The 21,777-nt window shown below is 46.8% G+C and overlaps 1 protein-coding gene across 9 annotated transcripts in view; it reads right to left on the bottom strand.

Annotated features, from left to right (window-relative positions):
* The window catches only part of ANKS3 (ankyrin repeat and sterile alpha motif domain containing 3), a 28,870-nt gene that overhangs the window by 5,526 nt on the left and 1,567 nt on the right, over positions 1-21,777 (bottom strand). For 3 of the 9 annotated variants that reach the window (XM_058570123.1, XM_058570124.1, XM_058570126.1), the window contains 10 exons: positions 20,190-20,361; positions 17,558-17,756; positions 17,237-17,358; positions 15,921-16,002; positions 15,499-15,552; positions 7,197-7,332; positions 3,059-3,217; positions 2,016-2,153; positions 1,331-1,440; positions 761-937 (listed from right to left, as the gene is read on the bottom strand). In XM_058570123.1, coding sequence (XP_058426106.1) covers positions 761-937; positions 1,331-1,440; positions 2,016-2,153; positions 3,059-3,217; positions 7,197-7,332; positions 15,499-15,552; positions 15,921-16,002; positions 17,237-17,358; positions 17,558-17,756; positions 20,190-20,359 — 1,347 coding nt within the window. In that variant the 5' untranslated portion in view covers positions 20,360-20,361. The other 6 variants (XM_058570127.1, XM_058570125.1, XM_058570128.1 and 3 more) reach the window with 6 other exon arrangements.

Here is a 21,777-nt window from a genome sequence, read left to right as displayed (position 1 = left end):
TTGCCTTTCATGGAGGAACAAATTTTCCAAGGTGGTTACTCTGCCATTTTCCTCAACTGACTTTCTGAAACAGCCTTAAGACCTCCCCCCATCACGAACTCTCCAATCAACACATGTTTAAGGAACGACAGGGGCAGCTGCTCGCCGAGCCTGAAACAGGCCCTGGAGAGAGCTCCCTGGAGGGCTGCAAGGAGAAGCCAGCAAAGTCACAGGCTCTTAGTGAACAGCAGAGCCGTGACTAACAATCAACAGTAAACATTTACCTCTCTTTCATCTTTGTACCACTTATGCCCACGGAGGGCAGGAGAACTCAGTAAACATGTTAAACAGCTGAGGTGCTGAGTTGCACCTGCAATCCCTAAGAAATTGCTTAGCCAGAGTGACCCACGATGAGGAAGGCGGGAACAGCAGTTCTCACTGAGGGCACACTGTGTGCCACTCTGTCTGCTTCACATGCATCGTGTTGCTCTCCTCCCCAGGCTCAGGGAGGCTGAATTGAGTCTAGAAATGAGTATGGAAACCAAGGGGGGAGAGAGATCCCTCCTGTGGAAAGGGACAAACACAAACCCTGCACCTGGCCCCTCTGACCGTTAGGAACCCTCTCAGCCCGAGCAGCTTTATAGGCCATGTGGGGAAAAATCACCACCACTGTCCTCTCAACAGTGCCTGGCCCATCACAAGTCCACAATAAACGCCTCACAAATCACAGAAAGCGCCGTCTTTCTAACAGCATAACCACCAGTTTCACAAATGGTCTTACCTGGGGTCCTGAATAGGCGGACTGCTCAGTCTGCGGGATAGATCCTGGGGAACAGGCTGCCCCAGAGGTCCCGGTGCTGGGAGGCCACTGGCTGTCACTGTTGCTGTAACGACTCTTGGTCTTCATGTAACTTTTAGTTTGCTTGCGAACTGAGCTTTTACGTACATGATCCGAATCCTGTGGCAAGAGGTGTATATGTTTAAAGCAACACTGACGGCTTGCGGCTAACGTGGCTGCATCCAGACTCTGCCCTCCACCCACGGTTCCAGCTGCTCTCTCTTGATCGGTGCCACTTTCCTCATGGGTTGGGTAAGATCTGAAACCCTTCGTGAACCCCCCCCACCTGCCACACGGAGGCTTCCTCGGTGACTTCCCTTGTGGTCTGCGCCACCTACACCCGGCTGGTGCTCCTAGAGGGTGGGCCCGGATCTCGTGCGTCCGAGCACAGCGTAGACACGCATTAAATACTCGTTACCAGACTCAGACATTTCAAGCAAACTATCAGACATCCCCCATGACACCAAGGAAGCAGAGGGAGATGGGAGATCAAGAATGGAGGAGAAGCATCACCTCGTTGCTCTCCAGAGAGGCCTCGCTGCTGACTCCTGGGGCTCTTGCCAGACCCTCGCTGCTGCTGCTGCTGCGCACAGCCCCAAGGTGGGCACAGAAGGCGTGCTCTTCTGCCGATGGAGAAGACAAGGACACGACTGCAGGTCTCGCCTGTGGTGACTCCCCCGAGCCCTGCACCTGAGCTGTTTCATCCACAGCTCTCATCAACTCTTAACTATACCGTGCGCTTCTGGTGCCTGCCGCCTGCCTAAGCCCGCCCTCTCTGCACACACAGGCGAGGATTACGTCTGTTTTGTTCACTGATCAATCCAAGTATCTAGAACAGTGCTTGGCACATAGGGCACTCATTAAACAGCTGTTAAATGAATGATACATGTGCTATAACAAAGACATTTCCCTGAGGGCTTACTGATCAAGGAGCTAACCCTGTCGGTTTGGAACGACTCCCACAGGCCCTGCATTGAGAGACGCTGGGCTGGAAGCTTCTCCTCACCTGTCCCCATGCCCGATTCTCTGACTCTCCTCACAAAAGCCAGGGGCTTCTGTATCTTTCACCCTCTCATTCTCTACACGATGGCTCCTCAGAGCGCCAAGCCCCACAGGATAGGGGTGGGAGGCACCCAGGAATTCCTAAACCTGAGCAAGCCCCTGGCTGGGCAGTGCAGGGTGAGGTGGGGATGCGTACCCCGGCTGCTGCTGCTGCTGCTCTCCACGTCCCGGTCATTGATGGGGGAGGTGACGTCCCTGTAGCAGAGGCCCCTCTCTTCCAGGGGGTTCTCGTCACTGCTGTTGAAGGTGACATAGCCCCGGGGAGGTGCCTGCTCTGTGGAAAGAATAGGGCACATAAACCCACATGAACACAAAAGGGAAGACAAGTTCCTCCTTCCAAAAGCAACCACCTCCTCAGAGGAGCCTCGGCATGAGGGAAGACCCAGGCTGCAGGCCGGCAGGAAGGAAACTCGTATCTTCCTGGCCATTATCCCACCTACTCACCACAGCACCCTGGATATAACTGTTCCGTGCAGCCTGCAGGCGCGGAGACAGGCTCCGAGGGGTGCGGAGACCAGTTTGATCACTTGATCAGGCCAGAGCAAGAGCGTAAGCATCAAACCCAACTCGCCCCGAGAAGTGGCAGCGCCCCCCGCAGTCCCCAAGAGCACTGCACTAGACATTCAAGAGCCGACAATTTGAGGATAAACTTAGCAGATCTGGAAACTCGGACTCTAGGAATCTACCCCACCAAGTGTACCATCTAACAGCTCTCAGGAGGGTTTGAGCATCAAATCAGTCACCTTGAGAAGAGAGAGCAAGAGCAGAGTCACCCCTGGCCTGCCCCAGAGGCACATCCCACTCGTGGCCGGCAAATGTGTTAAGGTTTTCTGCCCAGGTGATGTGGGCAGACAGGAAGTGAGACTCCAAGGTCACATCTTCCCTGCCGCAGCTGACCTACCATGTGATGAATGAAATCTGAGGTTAGCTACATTCCTGCTACTAGAAAGAAAGTTCTATTTATAATTTTAACCAATGAAAAGGATAATCAAAGAATGACCCAAAGCCCAAGAGCTAGCCAATGACTAATGTGTTTCCACCACTATAATCAATTCTGAATCCTTGAGCTGTTGCTCCCACCGAGTGGCCCACATTTTAGGAGCCTGCAAGTTGTTCATTGTCAAGACAGAATCTTAGAATGCCCTGTCAAAGAGCCATCAGGAAATGGGGAACACTCACCATAGCAAGGCCGCTGGGTCTTGCCTCCCAGCCCGATAGCTGTGATCCTGGCCAAGGCTCGTGGCCCCTCATGGATGCTGAGGCCCTTCTTCCGACAGGGCCTCTGTCTCTGAGGAACAGGACATGATTCATCTGAAGAGCTTAGATCTTCATATTTTTCTGTGGGTCAAACACCAAAATTAGACAATCTGTTCAGTGGTGGACTAATTTACTAATTCTCATGGTAAACTGGAAGAAAATGATCTTAATTGGTTTTCTTAAATTAAGGAGAAAAGTGTGTTTCCCAGGACTTCACTTGTTCAAAATGACAGAATGGGCCAGTCCACTGCTCAGAAGAGCCACGGGGACATCTAGGGGACAGCAATCTTGCTAAGTATGAGGCTGAGCTGAAAAAGGTTGTCATGATGGGGAGTCTAATTCTTATTCCTCTCTTTGTCTGGGTTTTCAGAATTTTTTATAACAAGCATGTATTCAGTTTACAATCAGAAATAAATTTTATTCTAAATTGAAGTGGTAAGATCCATCGCTTCATAAACATATGACAACATCAGTTACAACTTCTTAGCAATTTTATATTCTCAACCTGGACAACTTCTTGGGAAACAAGCCACACGATGGCTGTGTGTGTTGTTTTAGGAAGGGTTCCAAACCACCACCCACCTGAGCCTCAGAGCTCAGTGCGCCTACAGCTGGTAGGGTTGTATAGCTTTTCATGGTTTTCCACATTTCATCACACCTAGAAGGCAAGATTCAGGGACTGACTGGTGTAAAGCTCCTAGCTGATAAGATCTCATTTTGGAGTGGGTACAGGGGTGAAGACACAGAGAGGCCCTTCATTACCACTGCACTCATGTGAGCTGGTTTATCACAAAACAACCCTGAGGCCAGGAAGGGCACCGGCTGGGCCAGCCCTGGAAGGGGAGTGGCCCACTCAGGTGTGAAGTGACAGCTCAACTCAGTGGCTGCCTGGCCCAGGTTCCAAACTCATGGACCACTCCTTCCTTTCCCAGTTCACCTCACTCCCACCTGCTCCAGGATCTTGCCGCCAGGAGACCATGGTCCCGTCCAAGCAGAAGATGAAAGCGTCATAAAAAATAAAAGTACAAGGGAGGGAAAAGCAAGGAAAAGGCGGCTCCATGAATCTGAGCGTCCTGACACATCCTCTCAAACCTGCCCGAGTCAGCAAGAATCACAGACAGAACCACACACACCCCACACCTTCAACGTAACCTGGAGCAGAGAGCCCACAGACCTCAAAGTTCCTCACCCCCTGAGGGGGAGACAAACACCCGTTCCTAGCAGAGAGACTTCTTGCTCGCTCACCCCAATTCTCTGCGCGGAGCAAAGCAAGGCTAGAAAAAGCCACACAGAAGAGAGACGAGGGGAAGGCAATGCCAACGTCACCCCTAGAAAGACAAAGTCCATTCTACAGGCAAAAACACTGAGAAAGAATCCTAGCGGAGCGGAGCACGACCACAGGGAAGTGACTTAACACACATGGGACCTGTGGGAGCGGTCTTAGAACAGCCACACTTCTGGAGAGAGGCACCTTTTGGAAACTGGGCAGTGAGGAAAAAAGCAAGCAGGGGACGTTCAGGATCTGGCAAGACAAAAACATATCAGAGGATATGCAACGACTGGCCTAACTACATCCCCCTCCAAAAAAACAGCCATCCAGTAAGGAAACTCTCCTTGTGACACTGAGTGGAGGGAGCTCCTGAACCAGGACTCACACGCTAGTCAGGCTGCTGAGTCCCGCCTGTGAGAAAGCACAAGTGATCTTCAACCACATACAACTACAGGGAGGATGCGGAAGGGAGAGCCCAACACTTCAGCAAGTGAAAACGCCGCACCCCCACCAAAAAACCAACAAGGAGTAGGCAGAAGACAACTGTAAGACGACACTCTGAACCGACACAGCCTTCAACAGCATCTGGAGATCGGAAAGAGCATCCTGAACCAGAAACTCAACAATTGAGAACAAATACACACACACGCACACACACGGAATAGTGAGAGAAGAAAACTGAACTCAGGAAAGAAATAGGAAAAAAAAAAGTCAAATTACAAAATGAAGACTAAATTACAAGGTGCCCAAGGAAGAACAGATCTGAACAGAAACTAAACCAGAAGCATTGAAGAAAAGTAAGAAAACAACCAAAGACTGAAAGAGATGGAGAGGGAAGTAAATGGTCAGAGAGAAATGGCTGAGACTGAAGGCAGGCAGAATGAGGATTGACGAGGGGAAGGAACCGCTGAAACAGAAGGCACTTTTAAAAGAGAGAGAGAGAAAAAACTATTTTATGGAACTCTATGTAAATAAGTTTGAAATCCTGGATGAAACGATTTCCTAGGAAAAGACAGTTTACCAAAACTGACCCCAGTGAAATTAGAAAGCTTCAGCAGATCAATTTCTATAGAAGAAATTGAAAAACTTATCAAGGGAATACCCCGCCCCCCAAAGACAGACCAGGCCCAGGTGGTTTCATAGGAGAATCCCACTAAACCTTCAAAGACCATGGGGTACCAATGCTGCATAAACTGTTCCAGAGCACAAAAAGAGAAGGAAAACTTCTCCATTCATTTTAGGAAGCAAGTATAACGGTGGGACCTATACCTGAAGAAGACAGAACAAATGAAGAAAATTACAAACCAATATCATTTATGAATGAATAACCATACAAAAACACTAAATAAAATATTAGCAAACAGAATCCAACACCACATTAAGAAAATAATACACCAAGTGGGATTTATGCCAAGAATGTAAAGTTGGTTCATTATTAGGAAATTCATTAATATAATATGCCGTACTAACAGATCTAAGGAAAAAATTCACGATCATTTCCATAGATGTTGAAAAAGCTTTGAGGGGTCAGCCCCATGGTGTAGTGGTTAAGTGCGCGCGCTCCGCCACTGGTGACCCAGGTTCGGATCCCGGGCGCGCACCGATGCACTGCTTGTCAGGCCATGCTGTGGCAGCGTCCCATGTAAAGTGGAGGAAGATGGGCATATATGTTAGCCCAGGGCCAGTCTTCCTCAGCAAAAAGAGGAGGAATGGCAGATGTTAGCACAGGGCTGATCTTCCTCACAAAAAAGAAAGAGAAAAAGCCTTTGACAAAATTCTACACTTATTAAAGGAAAATCACTTAGTAATAAACTTACGTTACATATAAAACGTATATGAGGAAAAATCTAAAACCTGAACAAAAGGACATCCCTTATTGTTAGACACGATGACTCAACAACATAAAGGGGTAGTTAATTTATCAATTTGCCACAATCTCAATATCAACACCCTGTTTTTAAGGAGCTAGACAAGTTCATACAGAATAATAAACAAGCAATAGCTAAAAAACACTGGAAAAGGAAAGTAATGAGGGAGACTAGCCCCACTAGATAGTAGAACATATCACAAAAAGCTCCTCTAATTACAACAGTAAGGGTCTGGTGTGCGAATACAGAGACAGTGGAACAGGACAGGAAGTCCAGAAACAGACCGGAGCACAGATGGAAACTTGGTATGTATGGCAAAGACGGCCTCTCAGATCACTAGGGCAAAGACAGACTTTTAAATAAATGATGCTAGGACAACTGGGGAGCTATCCGAAAAAAACCACACCTCACATCATGCATGAAAATAAAGTGTAAATGGATCAGAGATCTAAATAAAAGAATGAAACCATGTAAATACTGGAAGAAAACACTGGCAAATTCCTGTACAACCAGGGCACAGGGAAAGATTTTCTGTGACTCAAAATCCAAAGGCAATAAAAGATTGATGAATTTGACTGTATAAAATTAAAACATTTGGCATGGCAACAAACACCATAAGCAAAGTCAAGAAAAAACCCCGGCAGCGATCCCCTTTGTGAGGCTGCCCTACCTCTCGTGGGCGCCACCCGCCCCAGATCCTGTGCACATCTTCACCTGGCAAGTACCCCTCTACACTCTCCCTTGTCTCCTCCCATTAGACAAGCGGGCCCCAAGCTTCACTGCACGATGGAGTCACCGGGGGAGGCAGAGAAGAGTGGGGAGCAAGGCTGCAGGAGCCAGACCTCAGGGGAGCAGGTGGGAGCCAGAGCAGGAGGGGTCTTCTTTCTCCCGTGGGACTCTGGCAGAGCGCAGAGGCACGTACCTGGGCTCCGATAGAGGCTCTTGGGCAGAGAAGGCATGTGAGCATCTATCAACCCCACAATCTTCATGTGTCCGTACTGCTTGGCCAGCATCCGGGCTGTGGCTCCACTGTGGTCTCTCGTATCCACTTGGACACCCTGTGGAAGTTTGGGAAAGAACACAAGTTAGAAAGCTCCGCTGCAAAGCACCCTCACCCTGGATGAGAAGAGGAAGTGCGCCAGCAAAGCACCCTCACTTCCGGGCGGTGGACCCTGGATGAGAAGAGGAAGTGCGCCGGCTTCTTACCACCACCCTAGAAAGGTCTGGTCCTGTGTCTTCTACAACCCCACATCTGCATGAGAAAGAGGCAAAGCCCTGTGTGGTCTCTCACTCTCTCCTTAACGAAGGACTAAGTGAAGGATGGGGGCTGGGGGGCTTGCTGCCTCATCAAAAGGAGCAGTAATCCAGTCACCTGACAGCTGCAGCAGCTCTGCAGGTTCACTCTCCTTTGGTGTGCAGCCGCCTGGGGGTGGCTTAGTGGAGAGAGGCAGGCACGTGCTCAGGGTGGGGAAGGATACACAGCAGGCTGCTGTGCGGGAAGCCCAGCCTTCACCCTGTACACCTGGGCAAGTGTCCAACTCACTTCGCTTCTCTTTGCACAGAGAAAACTGGAGACAACAGATTCGCTAGAGAAGCAGCCTTTACAAATCATAATCAGAATGAGCACCACACTTCTGAAACAGAATTTGGTAACTGTTATCCAAAGCCCTAAAAAGAAGTACTTATAGTCTTCAGCACCGTAATTCCACTTCTGCGACTCTATCCTAAGGAAATAACCCGAAATACAGAGAAAGCATTAATGCACAAAGATGTTCAGCACAACATATTTGCAATAATGAAAACCTGGAGACAACTTAAACGCTCACAGTGGAGAGTCAGCTATGTGACTGCCCTAAATGCAGGTATTTACAAATAATTGGTATAACTAAGTTTAAAAAAGGACCATGATACAAAACTGTACACAACTGCAGCAAAACAAGCAAGTGAACAGAAAGCAATACTGGATGGAAACATGCCCAAACTGTTGATATGATTCTCAAGCAGTGTGGGAGATCAAAATTGGCCACCTCAACATATGTCTCTTTATCTTGATTATTTTCTCTGAAAGACATTTCACTTTCCCCTAAACTGCCTAAAAGTGACAGACTGGAGGGTCCTTGCTAAGCCCTTTCTCATCAAAGTTCTGTTGAAGGGAAATCTCCATTTGTAAAGGTATCTCCCTCTCTGTACCTGGAAGAAGGGAGGATGACCTTACCTCTAGAAACGCTTATCAGTGTGGAAGGCTAGGACTTAATCTGCATACTCTTGATTACTGTGCTTTCTGGTAATCCCCCATAGCTGACTCTCCCCCCCAACATCCTCCTTTGTCTACCTGAATATGCTATTTAAGGTGAAAACCTCACCATTTGTTGAGAAACTCAGTTTCCCTGGTTTCTCCCATGTGTACCTGTTATAAAGCTTTGTTTGATTTTCTCCTGCTATTCAGTCTCATGTCAATTTAATTTGTAGCCCAGCCAGAAAAGACCCAGAGTGGGTAGAGGATAGTCTTCCTCCCTTTTAGCAGTAAGGTAATGGGCATTTTTCCCCTCTTCTTAACCTTCTATACTTCTATACTTTCTAAACTTACTACTATGAGCATGTTTACTTTTGAAACGGGAAAAGCCCAATAAGCTTTCCATTTTAAAAGCTTCAGCAGTGCAGTCTCGTGTCTGAGGGTGGGGTACTGGAGCTCAGTGCTCTGGAGGCAAACTAGGAGGAGGAAGTGAAAATGTTAAAAGTGCAGAGACCCTTTGACTCAGCAATGCCACTTCTAGGAATTTCACCTCGGGAAATAATTAAGGACATACACTAACGTTTAGGGTCTTCCCTGCAGCATGTAGCACAGTGAGAATGGAAAGAGCCTAAAACATGGCATTAGTGAATAAGTGCGAACACATCTACACAATGGAACACCACCCACCCACTGATGTGACAGGTCCAAGGGTTTGCAGTAACGCGGACAGGTGTGCACATGACATCGTAAGAGAAGAAAAGTGTATCGCAAAACGTTTTGTATAACGGGATTCCACTTTGACTTAAAATACACATCTCTTAAAAAACTAGATGGAAATTTGACAGTGTGTTAACATGTGCTCTCTCTGGGTGATGGGATTATGAGTGATTTTTGCTTTCTTTTCACTTAACTGTACTTTCTAATTCTTTTATAGAAAATATATATCATGTGTATAATAAATAATAATATATATACTCTTTTCCCCTATTTTGAAAAACTATGATCAACGGACAGTCTCGGTTGAGCCCAGTACAGAAGGTGATTATCACACTTCCCTCTGGAAGGAAAAAACCCCATTTTTACAAGAGCCTAATTGAACTTTACTTTCTATAATCCCCCACTTTCCAGAGCTCTGGTTAGAAATCAGCTATGAGGGGCCGGCCCCGTGGCTTAGTGGTTAAGTGCGCACGCTCCGCCACTGGCGACCCGGGTTCGGATCCCGGGTGCGCACCGACGCATCGCTTGTGCGGCCATGCTGAGGCCGTGTCCCACATACAGCAACTAGAAGGATGTGCAACTATGACATACAACTATCTACTGGGGCTTTGGGGGAAAAAAAAAAAGGAGGAGGATTGGCAATAGATATTAGCTCAGAGCCGGTCTTCCTTAGCAAAAAGAGGAGGATTAGCACGGATGTTAGCTCAGGGCTGATCTTCCTCACACACACACACACACAAAAAAGAATGAAATCAGCTATGAAAGCTTCAGCCTTAAAAGACAGTTTCTAGGGGGGTAAAGGGAAGGGGAATTGGATGAAAGTGGTCAAAAGGCAGAAAATTCCAGTTATAAGATAAATAAGTACTGGGATGTAATGTACAACATGATGACTACAGGCACCACTGCCGTGTGGTATACATGGAAGTTGTTAACAGAGTAAACCCTAAGAGTGCTCATCACAAGGAAAAAAAGTATATATATATATATATTTGTATCTATATAAGATGATGGATATTAACTAAACTTGTGGTAATCATTTCACAATATAAGTAAGTCAAATCATTATGCTGCACACCTTAAACTTATACAATGATGTATGTCAATTACATCTCAATAAAACTGGGGGAAAAAAAGGTAATTTCTAGTTTCAGTTTGACAGAAGGAACCCAAAGGTTTCAACCAGAACAAACAATACCATCTGTACTGTAGGGTTTTAACGAATATCTGTTTTGAAGCCTGGAAGACTTCAATTTCAGATTATGCTAAAGGGGAAAAATAGCAGTAATACTACTCTTAGTGAGTAAGAAATGAGGAAGAAAACAGAACCGAGACAAGGAATATCCCTGAGATGAGGGAAGAAAATATTAGAATTTCTATCTATTTATTTATCCTTTAAATTTTTTTTCTATTTTTCTACCTATTTTATTATGTACATAATTTATTATTAGAAAGTACATGATCAAAATTCATTTTAACTGACAGGAAAGTGGGATCAAAAAGCTGAGAGACCACAGAGCAGTATCATGGTGGGCACACTCCTCAAGCTGAGGGCCAGGGCTTCAGCTCTCAGCTCTCTCCTGAGAGAGGCCCAAACACGCCCAGATCCTCCTGCCCCGACTGAGCTGCAGGGGGTTGGCCCCGAGGGAAGACCGGAAAGGAGGTGCAAGGGAAGCAGCTACAGCCCTTTTCTCCCCTGGCCCAGAGCACAGGGTGCCGGGCCTCACCCACTTCCCCACTTCTACATCTCTGAGGAGGGAGCCTGGATCTGGAGGGGCAGGGCAGGAGACCAGGTGGGCCCACCCCTCCGGCTCCCTGCAGTCTAACCATGACTGAGCAGGAGGACATCTGCAGGGAATGAGGGGCATCCGCACAGGGCTACCAGACAGCCTCCTCGGCAGCAGAACAACCTGGCCCATCACCGTGAACTCCAGGCCATGCCCTCCGGCCCCCTCAGCCAGAAAGCAATCACCTGGAATTGACCAACACTTTTGATTCCTGATTGGTGCGCTGGAGAAGAACTCACTGTTGATTTCCTGAATTTGATCATTGTATGTGATTATGAAAGAGAAAATTCTTTTCTTTTTGTTTGAGGAAGATTGGCCCTGAGCTAACATCTGTTGCCAATCTTCCTCTTTTTTCTTTTTTCTCCCCAAAGCCCCAGTACCTAGCTGTGTATCCTAGTTGTAGGTCCTGCTAGTTCTTCTATGTGGGACGCTTCCTCAGCATGGCTTGATGAGTGGTGAGTAGGTCCACGCCCAGGATCCAAACTGGCGAACCCTGGGCCACAGAGCAGAGCATGCAAACTTAACCGCTACGCCACCGGGCTGGCCCTGAAAATTTTTGTTTTTAGGAAATACACACTAAAGTATTTAGGGGATAAAGGGCATTATGGCAGCAACTTACTTTCAAATGGTTCCAAAAATATAATATGTATATAAATATAGAGAGACTGATAAAGAAAATGAGGTGAAATGTTAACATTTGGGGAATTTAGTAAAGGTACTAATCTGTGTACTATTTTGTGACATTTCTTTAAGTCTGAAATTATTTCAAAATTTAAAATTTAAAAATTTTTCTAGGGCCAGTCCCAGTGGCCTAGTGGTTATGTTCAGTGCAGTCCACTTCAGCAGCCTGGGTTCTTTTCCCAGGGAAGGACCTACACCACTCGTCAGACAGTGGCCATGCTGTTGTGGCAGCTCACATACAAAAAGAGGAACAGGGGCAACAGAAGTTAGCTCAGGGCAAATCCTCCTCAGCAAAAAAAAAAAAAAAAAAAAAAAAAAAAATTCCCCAAAGAAATCCAACACAATTTGTTTTCACTCAATATGAGGTGCCCACACACAATCTCAGACCCAGCTGGGGAGTAAAGGCACCAAATGAGGGCGTAATCTGCATGTAGATAAATGATCTAAAGTCTGATTTTCCAATGTTTTCTGTTTAAAAAATTGTGAGAGTAACTGTCCCTTACAATCTCCAGTTGTACCTTACTTAAAATCAGACTCTAAACTCAGAAGCAGAGGTTATGCTTTTCAGTTCTGGGCCCCTACCCATCTATTCTTGACTCTCTACTATGTCTTAAGGATGCCTTGTATGTGTGAGTGCAATTACCTTCAAAGAATAATTATTTGCAGAAAAGTAAGTCCAAATGGCCAATAAATGTATGAAAAGATGCTCAACCTCACCAGAAATCAGGGAAAGGCAAAAGTCAACAGGAGACAGCTCCTGTGAAACCACGTACCAAGTGCTATTGAGGGTGCAGGAGGACAAGAGCCACCAAACCCAATGAGAGGAGTGTCGAGGGGACAGCTGTGGAAGAAGCTCTTTGTCCTATGAATAGTGGGGGTGAAGACGAACCCACCCTACACACCAACAATTCGGCTTTGAAGAACACATCCTGATCCAAAGAAATCCCTTCCCACATGCGCAAGAAGACAGGTAAAAACAATGCCAACTGCAGTGCTGTTAGGAATAGCAGAGTGGACACAACTTAAACGTCCCCTAAGAAAGGAATGGGTAAATGTAATATATTCATACAGTCCATAAATACAGAGCTGTTAAAATGAGTGAACTACGTCTACACGTACCAACGCTCTGCTGAATGACACATACAGTCTGGTGCATTATTTAAGTAAATCTGTAAAATATATAAAACAAGTCTGTTCATTGCTTAAGGACACACAGTATGTGGTGAAAAGTGTAAAATCAGGGACAGGAAAGGCACAGACTATCGTGTGGACAGGTTACCTCTAGATCACATGCATTAGCTTATGAATATTGTCTTCTGTACTTTTTTATATGTTTCAAGTACTTCATAATTCAAGATTCAGAATTCTTGCTGCTGTGGAAAGAGTGTCAGTTGGTATAACTTGCTCTTTGGATGGCAATTTGGCAACCTCCGTGTTGAGACTGTACTTACGCTTCACCCAGAACTGCCACCTACAGTACCGAACGGTACAGATGTGGTCTCACATGTGTGCAGAGATACCTGTGCACAGATACTCTCCACAGCACTGTGCAGAAGAGCAAACGGTTGGCAGCGACCTAACTCTATCTTAGACCACTGTTCAAGAAACTCTCATTCATCCCTTCAAGGCAGTACCATGCAGCCACAAAAAAAGAGAGAGAAGAGAGCTTTATATATGCTGATACACAACAATCTCCAGGACAGTTAAGTTTTAAAAAAAACAAGCAAGCTGAGGAGCAGACATGGGGAGAGCGATCGAGGGACTGAGGCAGAGGTGGGAGGCAGGCTCACTGTGTACCTTCTGTCTCATCCTCGTTTTTACCATGTTAATGTACGGTCCCCAAATTCTTTTTTTTTTTTTTGCTGAGGAAGATTGGCCCTGAGCTAACATCTGTGCCAGTCTTCCTCTATTTTGTATGTGGGTCGCCGTCACAGCACGGCCACCAACAAGTGGAGTAGGTCTGCTCCCAGGAGCCGAATCCGGGCCGCCAAAGCAGAGCACACTGAATTTAACCACTAGGCCCCAGGGCCAGCCCCCTAAATCCTGTTTTTAAAAGATACAGCATGTTAACATTTTACTATTCTAAAGTTCCCACCAATAAGTAAGAAAAAACAACTATCCAATAGAAAACTGGCCTCAAAACATAGAGACAATTCCTATAAAAGAAATACAAATGGCAAATAAACATATTTTAAAATGTTAAACCTCATTAATAAGTACAAACCAAAGTGAGATGCCACTTTTCTCCCATGAGATGGGCAAAAACTTAAGATGGGAAACATCCGGGGCTGGTGAGGATGAGAGGAAATGGGTACCTTCGTAGATTACTGGTGGGAAGGACACAGAGGACAACCTTTTTAGTAGGAATTTGTTAGGACTTACTAAATATTTCTTCCACTGGATTTCTTTAACAACTTTATTAAGCTATACACATACCATGAAATTCACCCACTTACAGTGCACAATTCAATGGCAGGCAACCATTACCACAATCAATTTTAGAACAGGTTCATCACCCTAAAAGGAAATCCTGTACCCCTTAACCATCATGCTCTCCCCAATCTTCCCATCCCCCCACAGTTGTAGGCAACCACTAACCTACCTTCTGTCTCTAAAGACTTGCTTATTCTGGACACTTCATATAAAAGGAATCATACAATACATGGTCCTTTGTGACTGGCTTCTTTGACTCAGCATAATGTTTTCAAGGTTCATCCATATTGTAGCATGTATTAGTACTTCATTCCTTTGTGGCCAATTAATATTCCCTTGTATGGAAAGACCACATTTTATTTTTCCATTTATCATTTGGGTTGGACATCTGTGTTGTTTTCACCTTTTGGCTATTATGAATAACACTGCTATGGTCATTTGTGTGTAAGTTTTTGCATGGACTTGGTATATAATTCTCTTGTGTATATACCTAGCAGTAGAAGTGCTGGGTCATATGGTAACTATATGTTTAACTGTTTGAGGAACTGCCAGACTGTCTTCCAAAGACGCAGCATCATTGTACATTCCTGCCAGTAGCGTATGAGGGTTCTGATTTCTCCACATCCTCACCACCTCTTGTTATTGTCTGGTTTTTTTGTTTTTTTGGTGACGAAGATTGGCCCTGAGCTAACATCTGTTGCCAATCTTCCTCTTTTTGCTTGAGGAAGATTGTCCCTGAGCTAAAATTTGTGCCAATCTTCCTCTGTTTTGTAAGGGGATGCTGCCACAGCGTGGCTCAATGAGCAGTGTGTAGGTCCACGCCTGGGATCTGAACCCATGAACCCCAGCCTGCTGAAGCAGACTTAACCACTACGCCACTGGGCCGGCCCCTTGTCTGGTTTTTTTTATTAGAGACATCCTAGTAGTTTTGATTTGCATTTCCCTGATGACTAATGACGTCAAGCATTTTTCACATGCTTATTGGCCATCTGTATGTCTTCTATGGAAAAACGTTTATTCAGATCCTTTGCCTATAATTGTCTTTTTATTAGGACCTATTAAATTTAAAATGTGAGCACCAGCAACTCCTCTTGTAGAAGTACAGCATACAGAAATAACTGCATGTGTACTCAAGCTATGTGTACACAGACATCTTCTGGAGCACTGGTTATAACTGCAAAATGCTGGAAACCTACGTTTCGACTAATAAGAAACTGATTAAATTAATTATGGCAGGGATTACACACAGAATACTGTACAAGAATAAAATGTCTATGGCACAGTAAGTTATTTTTTAAAAGCTGCAGAGCAAACATCCAGTAGAATCCCACTTTGTTCAAAACAAACAGTGTGTCTGCAGATGTCTCTAGACATACCTTTCCAAGCAGAGGAGAAGTCCTGGGTGTCTCTTTATCACACCAAGTGGCCATCTTGGGGAGGAACAGGGAGTGGCTGAGAAGGGAGAAGGATCTTTGCCTTCTTTCTCTCTCTCTATTTTTTAAGTAATGGGATGATGAGTGCTATTTACTTTTTAAAATATATTTTCCATACTTTTCGAATAAAAGTATTTTCAAAATTATCACAGGAATAGGTGTCTATTTTTACTCACCACTGTACCCCTAATGCCTAGGCACCACTCAACACTTGGCATCAATAGATACTCAATGAAAATGTGTTGAATAAACAGATAAAGAGCAGTTATTTCCGTGTATCAGAAAATTCTCTTATAGTTTATACTTCAGTGATGATTGTTCACTTACTGTGACTAAACTGTAAGCTAATAAATAGAGTCACTTACATGATTCAGAAAATACTGCACGATTATCTCATGGCCAGCGGCCGCTGCTTCCATCAAAGGAGTAAATCCATATATCGGCTCCCTGCAAGACAGAGGCCACAGTCAGATGACTCGTGGAGAGAAGGTCTGCCAGGCAGAAGCTTCTCTGCTGCAGACAAAAGCAGGATGGTGCCAAGCCGTCCATCCCAAGCGTAGAGGCCTCCCTCTCGCAAGAATTAACGGGGAGAGATGAGAAAGTGCATATCCACACAGCAGCCCACAAACTCTTGTGGTTTCTACCCCCAGCTCGGGTCTTCTGTCCCAAAGACAATGTCTCCCTATCCTCCCTCCTTCTAAGCTGCTTCCACCTGCTATCTCTACATCTCCACTTGAATCACGAGCGAAAAGCTGCTGCGCTTCACTGCCCACAGAAAGCTACCGTTCTACCCGCCCATCCAGATCCCATCGTCTGAGTTACCATCCTCCAGGATCCCTCCCCAGGCTCCAGGACACATCATCTACCCTGCCCTTCTACGCCTAGTACCTGGTGCTTATTCTCTGTGCTCGGTTACAGTTCACTCAGCGCTGTCTTCAGAGTGCTCCTAACCCTCACTGTTCTCATGCTGGTCCAGAAGACAGGAACCAAGCTGAATACTCAGTGTCATCCACCCTAAGACACACCTTTCTCACATTTTAACACCTCTGAAGTCAGAATGTGTCTTAAAATCCATAGGCGAGTTGCATTTTAACTAGTACCATTTTTTTCTTTCTCAGTGGCATATAAGGCTACGGTGTGTCATATGATGGATGACATCAGCCAGGGGGTGTGCACAGTGTCAGCTGGAAGCTGTGTTGAAAGGAAATTATCGTCATGACACACTTTAGGCAATAATATCCCTTCAGGCTTACAAAACTCACGACTGTCTTCAAAGCATCGCCTCACCTGACCCATACAAAAGGCACAAAGGAGAAAAGAATTAGCATCTAATGCATGTCAATTAAGTGCCATTCACTACGTTAGGCCCCTGGCATACGACAGAACATGTATTTCTTCTAACGACTCTAGACTCTATGACATAGGTATTGCTACCTCCAGTTTTCAGATAAAGAAAATGAGGCTCAGAGAGCTTAAAGTGCCGCACCCAATGTCACCTGACAGATGCGTGAAAAAGCTAGGATCCCAGGCGGGACTGTCCTTTCTGCCCCATTGTCTTGACCCTCCCATACCGAGGCAGGGGCCGCCTGCACTCTGGCCTGTAGCTGCCTCTACAGTTGTCCTCCTCAGAGGTAGAAGTGACCAAGCCCACTCCCATGGCCACTTAAGACCTGGTAATCACCTCACGTTGGCATTAGCTCCACTGTCCAAAAGGAACTTCACCATCTGCTGGTGCCCAGCGCTGGTGCAGTGGAAGAGGGCAGTCCAGCCTTGAATGTCCTTCATTTCTAGCTCAGCACCTTGCTTCAAGAGAACACAGAATGCTCGTTACGGCCTTGTCTCCTCTGCGCGGGGTGGGCACCCTCCAGGCCGCCATGCTGAAAGAATCGAAGTGATGACACGAGCACGTGCACGCACACCAGGGCCTGCAGTAGTTCACGTCTCTGCCAGAGCGGCCGGGGAGCCCCTCCGGTTTCTGGGCCTGAGCCCCCTCGTAGCTCACCTGGAGGAGAAAGTAGGCGATGCTCTCGTTGCCACAGCTGGAAGCCAGCATCAGTGGAGTCTGCCCTTCCGGGGTCGGCACATTCACACTCACCCCCGCCTCGAGCAGCAGGTGCACGATGGTATCGTGTCCAATGTAGGAGGCATACATCAGCGGGGTCCAGCCACCACCATTCTTCTTATTCAAATCTAACTCTCTCCTAAACAAACGCAAGATATGCTAGGCATGCCCAGCCGCTCACATGGGGGCTTTACCAAAGCCGGCGGCAAGGCCAGGCCAAGAGAAAGAGCGCGAAGTGCTGACAGGAAGCAGAATATCTGCCACCCTGGACATCACTGGGGCTGGGGGAAGGCAGGCGGGGAAATGGTGACATTTGCCTCGGCAAAGTCCTTAGTGTTTGTCTCCCTCCTCTGATGTCACATTCTCCTCTGCCCCCTCCTCCTATCCCAGGGCCAGCAATTCTCTCCTTTCCTACCACCAGCTAGATAGATGGTTCTCAACCAGGGATACTTTTGCCTCCCAGGAGACATTTGGCAAAGTCTGGAGACATATCTGGTTGTCACAACTGGGGAGGAAAAAGCTACTGGCATCTAGTGGGTAGAGGCCAGGGATGCTGTTAAACTTCCTATAGCACACAGGGCAGCCCCCCACAACAAAGAATGATTTGGCCCAGATTGTCAGCAGTGCCGAGGTCAAGAAACCTTGACCTGGAGCCTTGACTACCTTCAACCCACAGACCAGAGTCTGCTAGTCCAGTGCTGGGTGGAGAGGAAAGAGAAAGAGACTCAGACGATGGACGAGTTCCACTGCAAGTGATTTCTCCTTTGTCACCTCACCCTACAGAAACATTGTTGGAAAATCCATGACCAGAGAATCCTATCTTTCTCACTGATTTCCACTAAAATTCTGGAAAAGTGTTTCCCACAGGAAAAAGATGTGTGCCTCCCAACCCAGACTTTGGGGTTGGGGTATGGAAATAATATCCACTTCCAGGCACACCCTACACAGTTCATGCCCCACAGGCTTTCCTCCTCCACTATCTCTCCCTCCAGTGGAGGGAACAACTGATAGTCGGTCCACACAGTTTATGCCTCTCACAGGTAGACACACATTAAGCTACACCAGACAATGATTTTCCATTCACTAGCATCTTCTATTGACTGTCACTTGCATGCCCATGCAGCCATTCCGGAAGGTCCTGCTCCCAGGAATGAAGTCTCATTCCCACTGGCTGGGAGAGCCGCATGGAGACCAGTTCATCTTTACCACATGACTTTCACTGACAGAGCACTCAATTCCACATGGAGAGAGAGGAGCATGACCCTTGGCAGAGCGGCTCGGAGGCTCTCGCACCTGCGCTTCAGCCTAATCCTCCCTTCTGATGCCTCCAGCTCCCCTTGGGTCCCTACTCTGTGCTTACTGTGAGCAAACCTCAGTCTCAGCTCGCATCACAATCCCAATCAGAACACAAATGCTTTCCTCTTCTCCTCCGTGGAGCCACTCTGGACTGTGCATTTTAACAGCACACTCAAAGGCTTAAAAGTCCGAGAATGTCAAAGGAGCAGAGTTATAACTGGGGTCTCAGAGACCCTCTGAGGGGGATGTGCTGCCTCCGTACTCAGCTACACATTCCTAAGGCCACCTGGTAGAGGAGTGGGACAGATCATCCTTTACCACAGTGTACTTGTACTTGATTGGCCAGGTATTTATAAGTGATGCTATGACTTGGGCACCAGAAATCAGGGGTTTCGGTGAGGGTTCGCTGTGGCTCCCCGGGAACTGGAAAAGGCCCATGTAGGTACAGACATAGATTGTTTCCCCAAGTTATCTATGAGACAGTGAGCGTAAAGTGTGGTGGACCTAAGGGCATGGAGGCAAGGAGACAGATCCTTACTAAGTATCATATTGTACTACAAAAAAGACATAGCTGAGGGCCACTGCCGTGGTATTGGGACTTCACAGATGTATGAGATTAGTAAAAGCAGCTTGTGGGCAGTTAGTCCAGGAAGCAATCCTCCAGAGGGGAAGACGAACCCCCCCCCCCATGACAGAAGCTAGAGGGGAGAGGAGGGCATGGGGATGAAAACAAACGCCCTTGGAAAAGAAGGCCACAGGGCATTGCTTTCTATCTTTATTTTTGTTTCATTTGTTTGAGCATTTCTGCAATTAGTGAAAACCATAAAATTACTCTGCTTAAAGTAAGCCTGAAATGTTCCTAAGCCTATGAAAAAAGTTTAAACCATCTTTTTCTTCCTAGGAATAAAAACTGCCTTCCTTACTAGTGTCCAGCATAAATCATTACTGACAGCTGTCCGAGAGAAGAAGGGGTTAATCTCTGCCATATGTACTAACGTCTACGACTGTCCGCAAGCCTGAAATGTTCCTAAGCCTATGAAAAAAGTTTAAACCATCTTTTTCTTCCTAGGAATAAAAACTGCCTTCCTTACTAGTGTCCAGCATAAATCATTACTGACAGCTGTCCGAGAGAAGAAGGGGTTAATCTCTGCCATATGTACTAACGTCTACGACTGTCCGCAAGGCCCCGTTAGCTTACGGATCTTTCTCTGCGGGGTCTGAAGCCACTGAGACGGTACTCAATGGAGGAGAAAGAACTTTTCCCAGGATCTCTTACCGCTGCACACATTCCTTCACCACTTCATACTGGCCGATGGAAGCGGCGGTGTGAAGATCCAAGGGGACGGCCAGCTCCTCCCGGCTGACCTGTGTACCCAGCCCGTGCCACATGGACAAGCTGCGGTTCAGGAGTTCTGGCTCACTGGCTTCATCGCTGAGCTCCGACATCGCTGTGGAGGGAGGCCCAGGGGTTAGGTCTTTCCTTCTGGTTGTTCCGGGGAATGACACAGGTTGGTCACACTCCTGCCTGCAGTAGTCTGCTATGTCACTACCCTCTCAGACTGCTCCCCAATGCAGTCAACTCCTGGGACTGCCCTGGACAACTTTGTTTCACTAAATGTTGTCTGGCTGTACGACCTTGTCACCAGACAGAAAGAGGAGCATATGTGGTGAGTCATAAACTGCAGTGTGTATCTTCCTTCATCAATCCCCAGGCCCCAGATTCCAGAAAGGGAATTCTCCAGAACTCAAGGAGCCTGACAACCTCTCGGATGGGCAGTAAAGAAATGTTAATTGGGGGGCCAGCCCCGTGGCTCAGCGGTCAAGTGCGTGCGCTCCGCTGCTGGCGGCCTGGGTTCGGATCCCGGGCGCACACTGACGCATCACTTCTCCGGCCATGCTGAGGCCGCGTCCCACATACAGCAACTAGAAGGATGTGCAGCTGTGACATACAACTATCTACTGGGGCTTTGGGGGGAAAATAAATAAATAAAAAATTATAAAAAATAAAAAAAATAAAATAAAATAAAAGTTATTAAAAAAAAAAAAAAAAGAAATGCTAATTGGGTCAGTGGACCAAGTCAGCTCTCGGGTGTGGTGGGAAAGAACCCTGGACTTGGAGTTGGGTCAAAATTTATTTCTGCTCCTAAGCCTCTCCATCCCCAGTTCCTCACTGCCTAGTGGGGACATACTGTCTCAAAGAGCCGCTGTTAAAAACACAGGGAAGGGAGCTGGCCCGGTGGCGCAAGCGGTTAAGTGTGCGCGCTCCGCTTCGGCGGCCATGGGGTTCCAGGGTTCGGATCCCGGGCACACACTGATGCACCGCTTGTGAAGCCATGCTGTGGCGGCGTCCCATATAAAAAGTGGAGGAAGATGGGCACGGATGTTAGCCCAGGGCCAATCTTCCTCAAGAAAAAGGGGAGTATTGGCATAGGATGTTAGCTCAGGGCTAGTCCTCCTCTCACACACACACACACACACACACACACACACACAAACACAGGGAAGAATGGCTACACAAACAGTGGCACATCCATACAACGGAATGCTACTCAGCAATAAGCAGAAGGGACCAACAGGTGACACACGTAACACTCAAATCTCAAGTGCACCGTGCTGGATGGAAGAAGCCAGACTCAAAAGGCTATCTGCTGTATGAGTCCATTTATATGACCTTCTAGAAAAGATAAAACTAAAGGGTTGAAGGACAGATCAATGGTACCAGGGGTTAGGCGTGCAGGGGCCACAAAGACACAGCAAGAATGAAATTGGGGGTGACGGACCTGTTCCGTATCTTGACTGCTAGATACATGACTCTGTGCATTTATCAAAACTCATAGCCCTGAACACCAAAATAAGTGAATTTT

This window comes from Diceros bicornis, chromosome 26 (assembly GCF_020826845.1).
Source record: "Diceros bicornis minor isolate mBicDic1 chromosome 26, mDicBic1.mat.cur, whole genome shotgun sequence".
Lineage (NCBI taxonomy): Eukaryota > Metazoa > Chordata > Mammalia > Perissodactyla > Rhinocerotidae > Diceros > Diceros bicornis.
The sequence above is the reverse complement of the archived record's forward strand: the minus strand, read 5'-3'. Positions and strand labels throughout refer to the sequence as shown.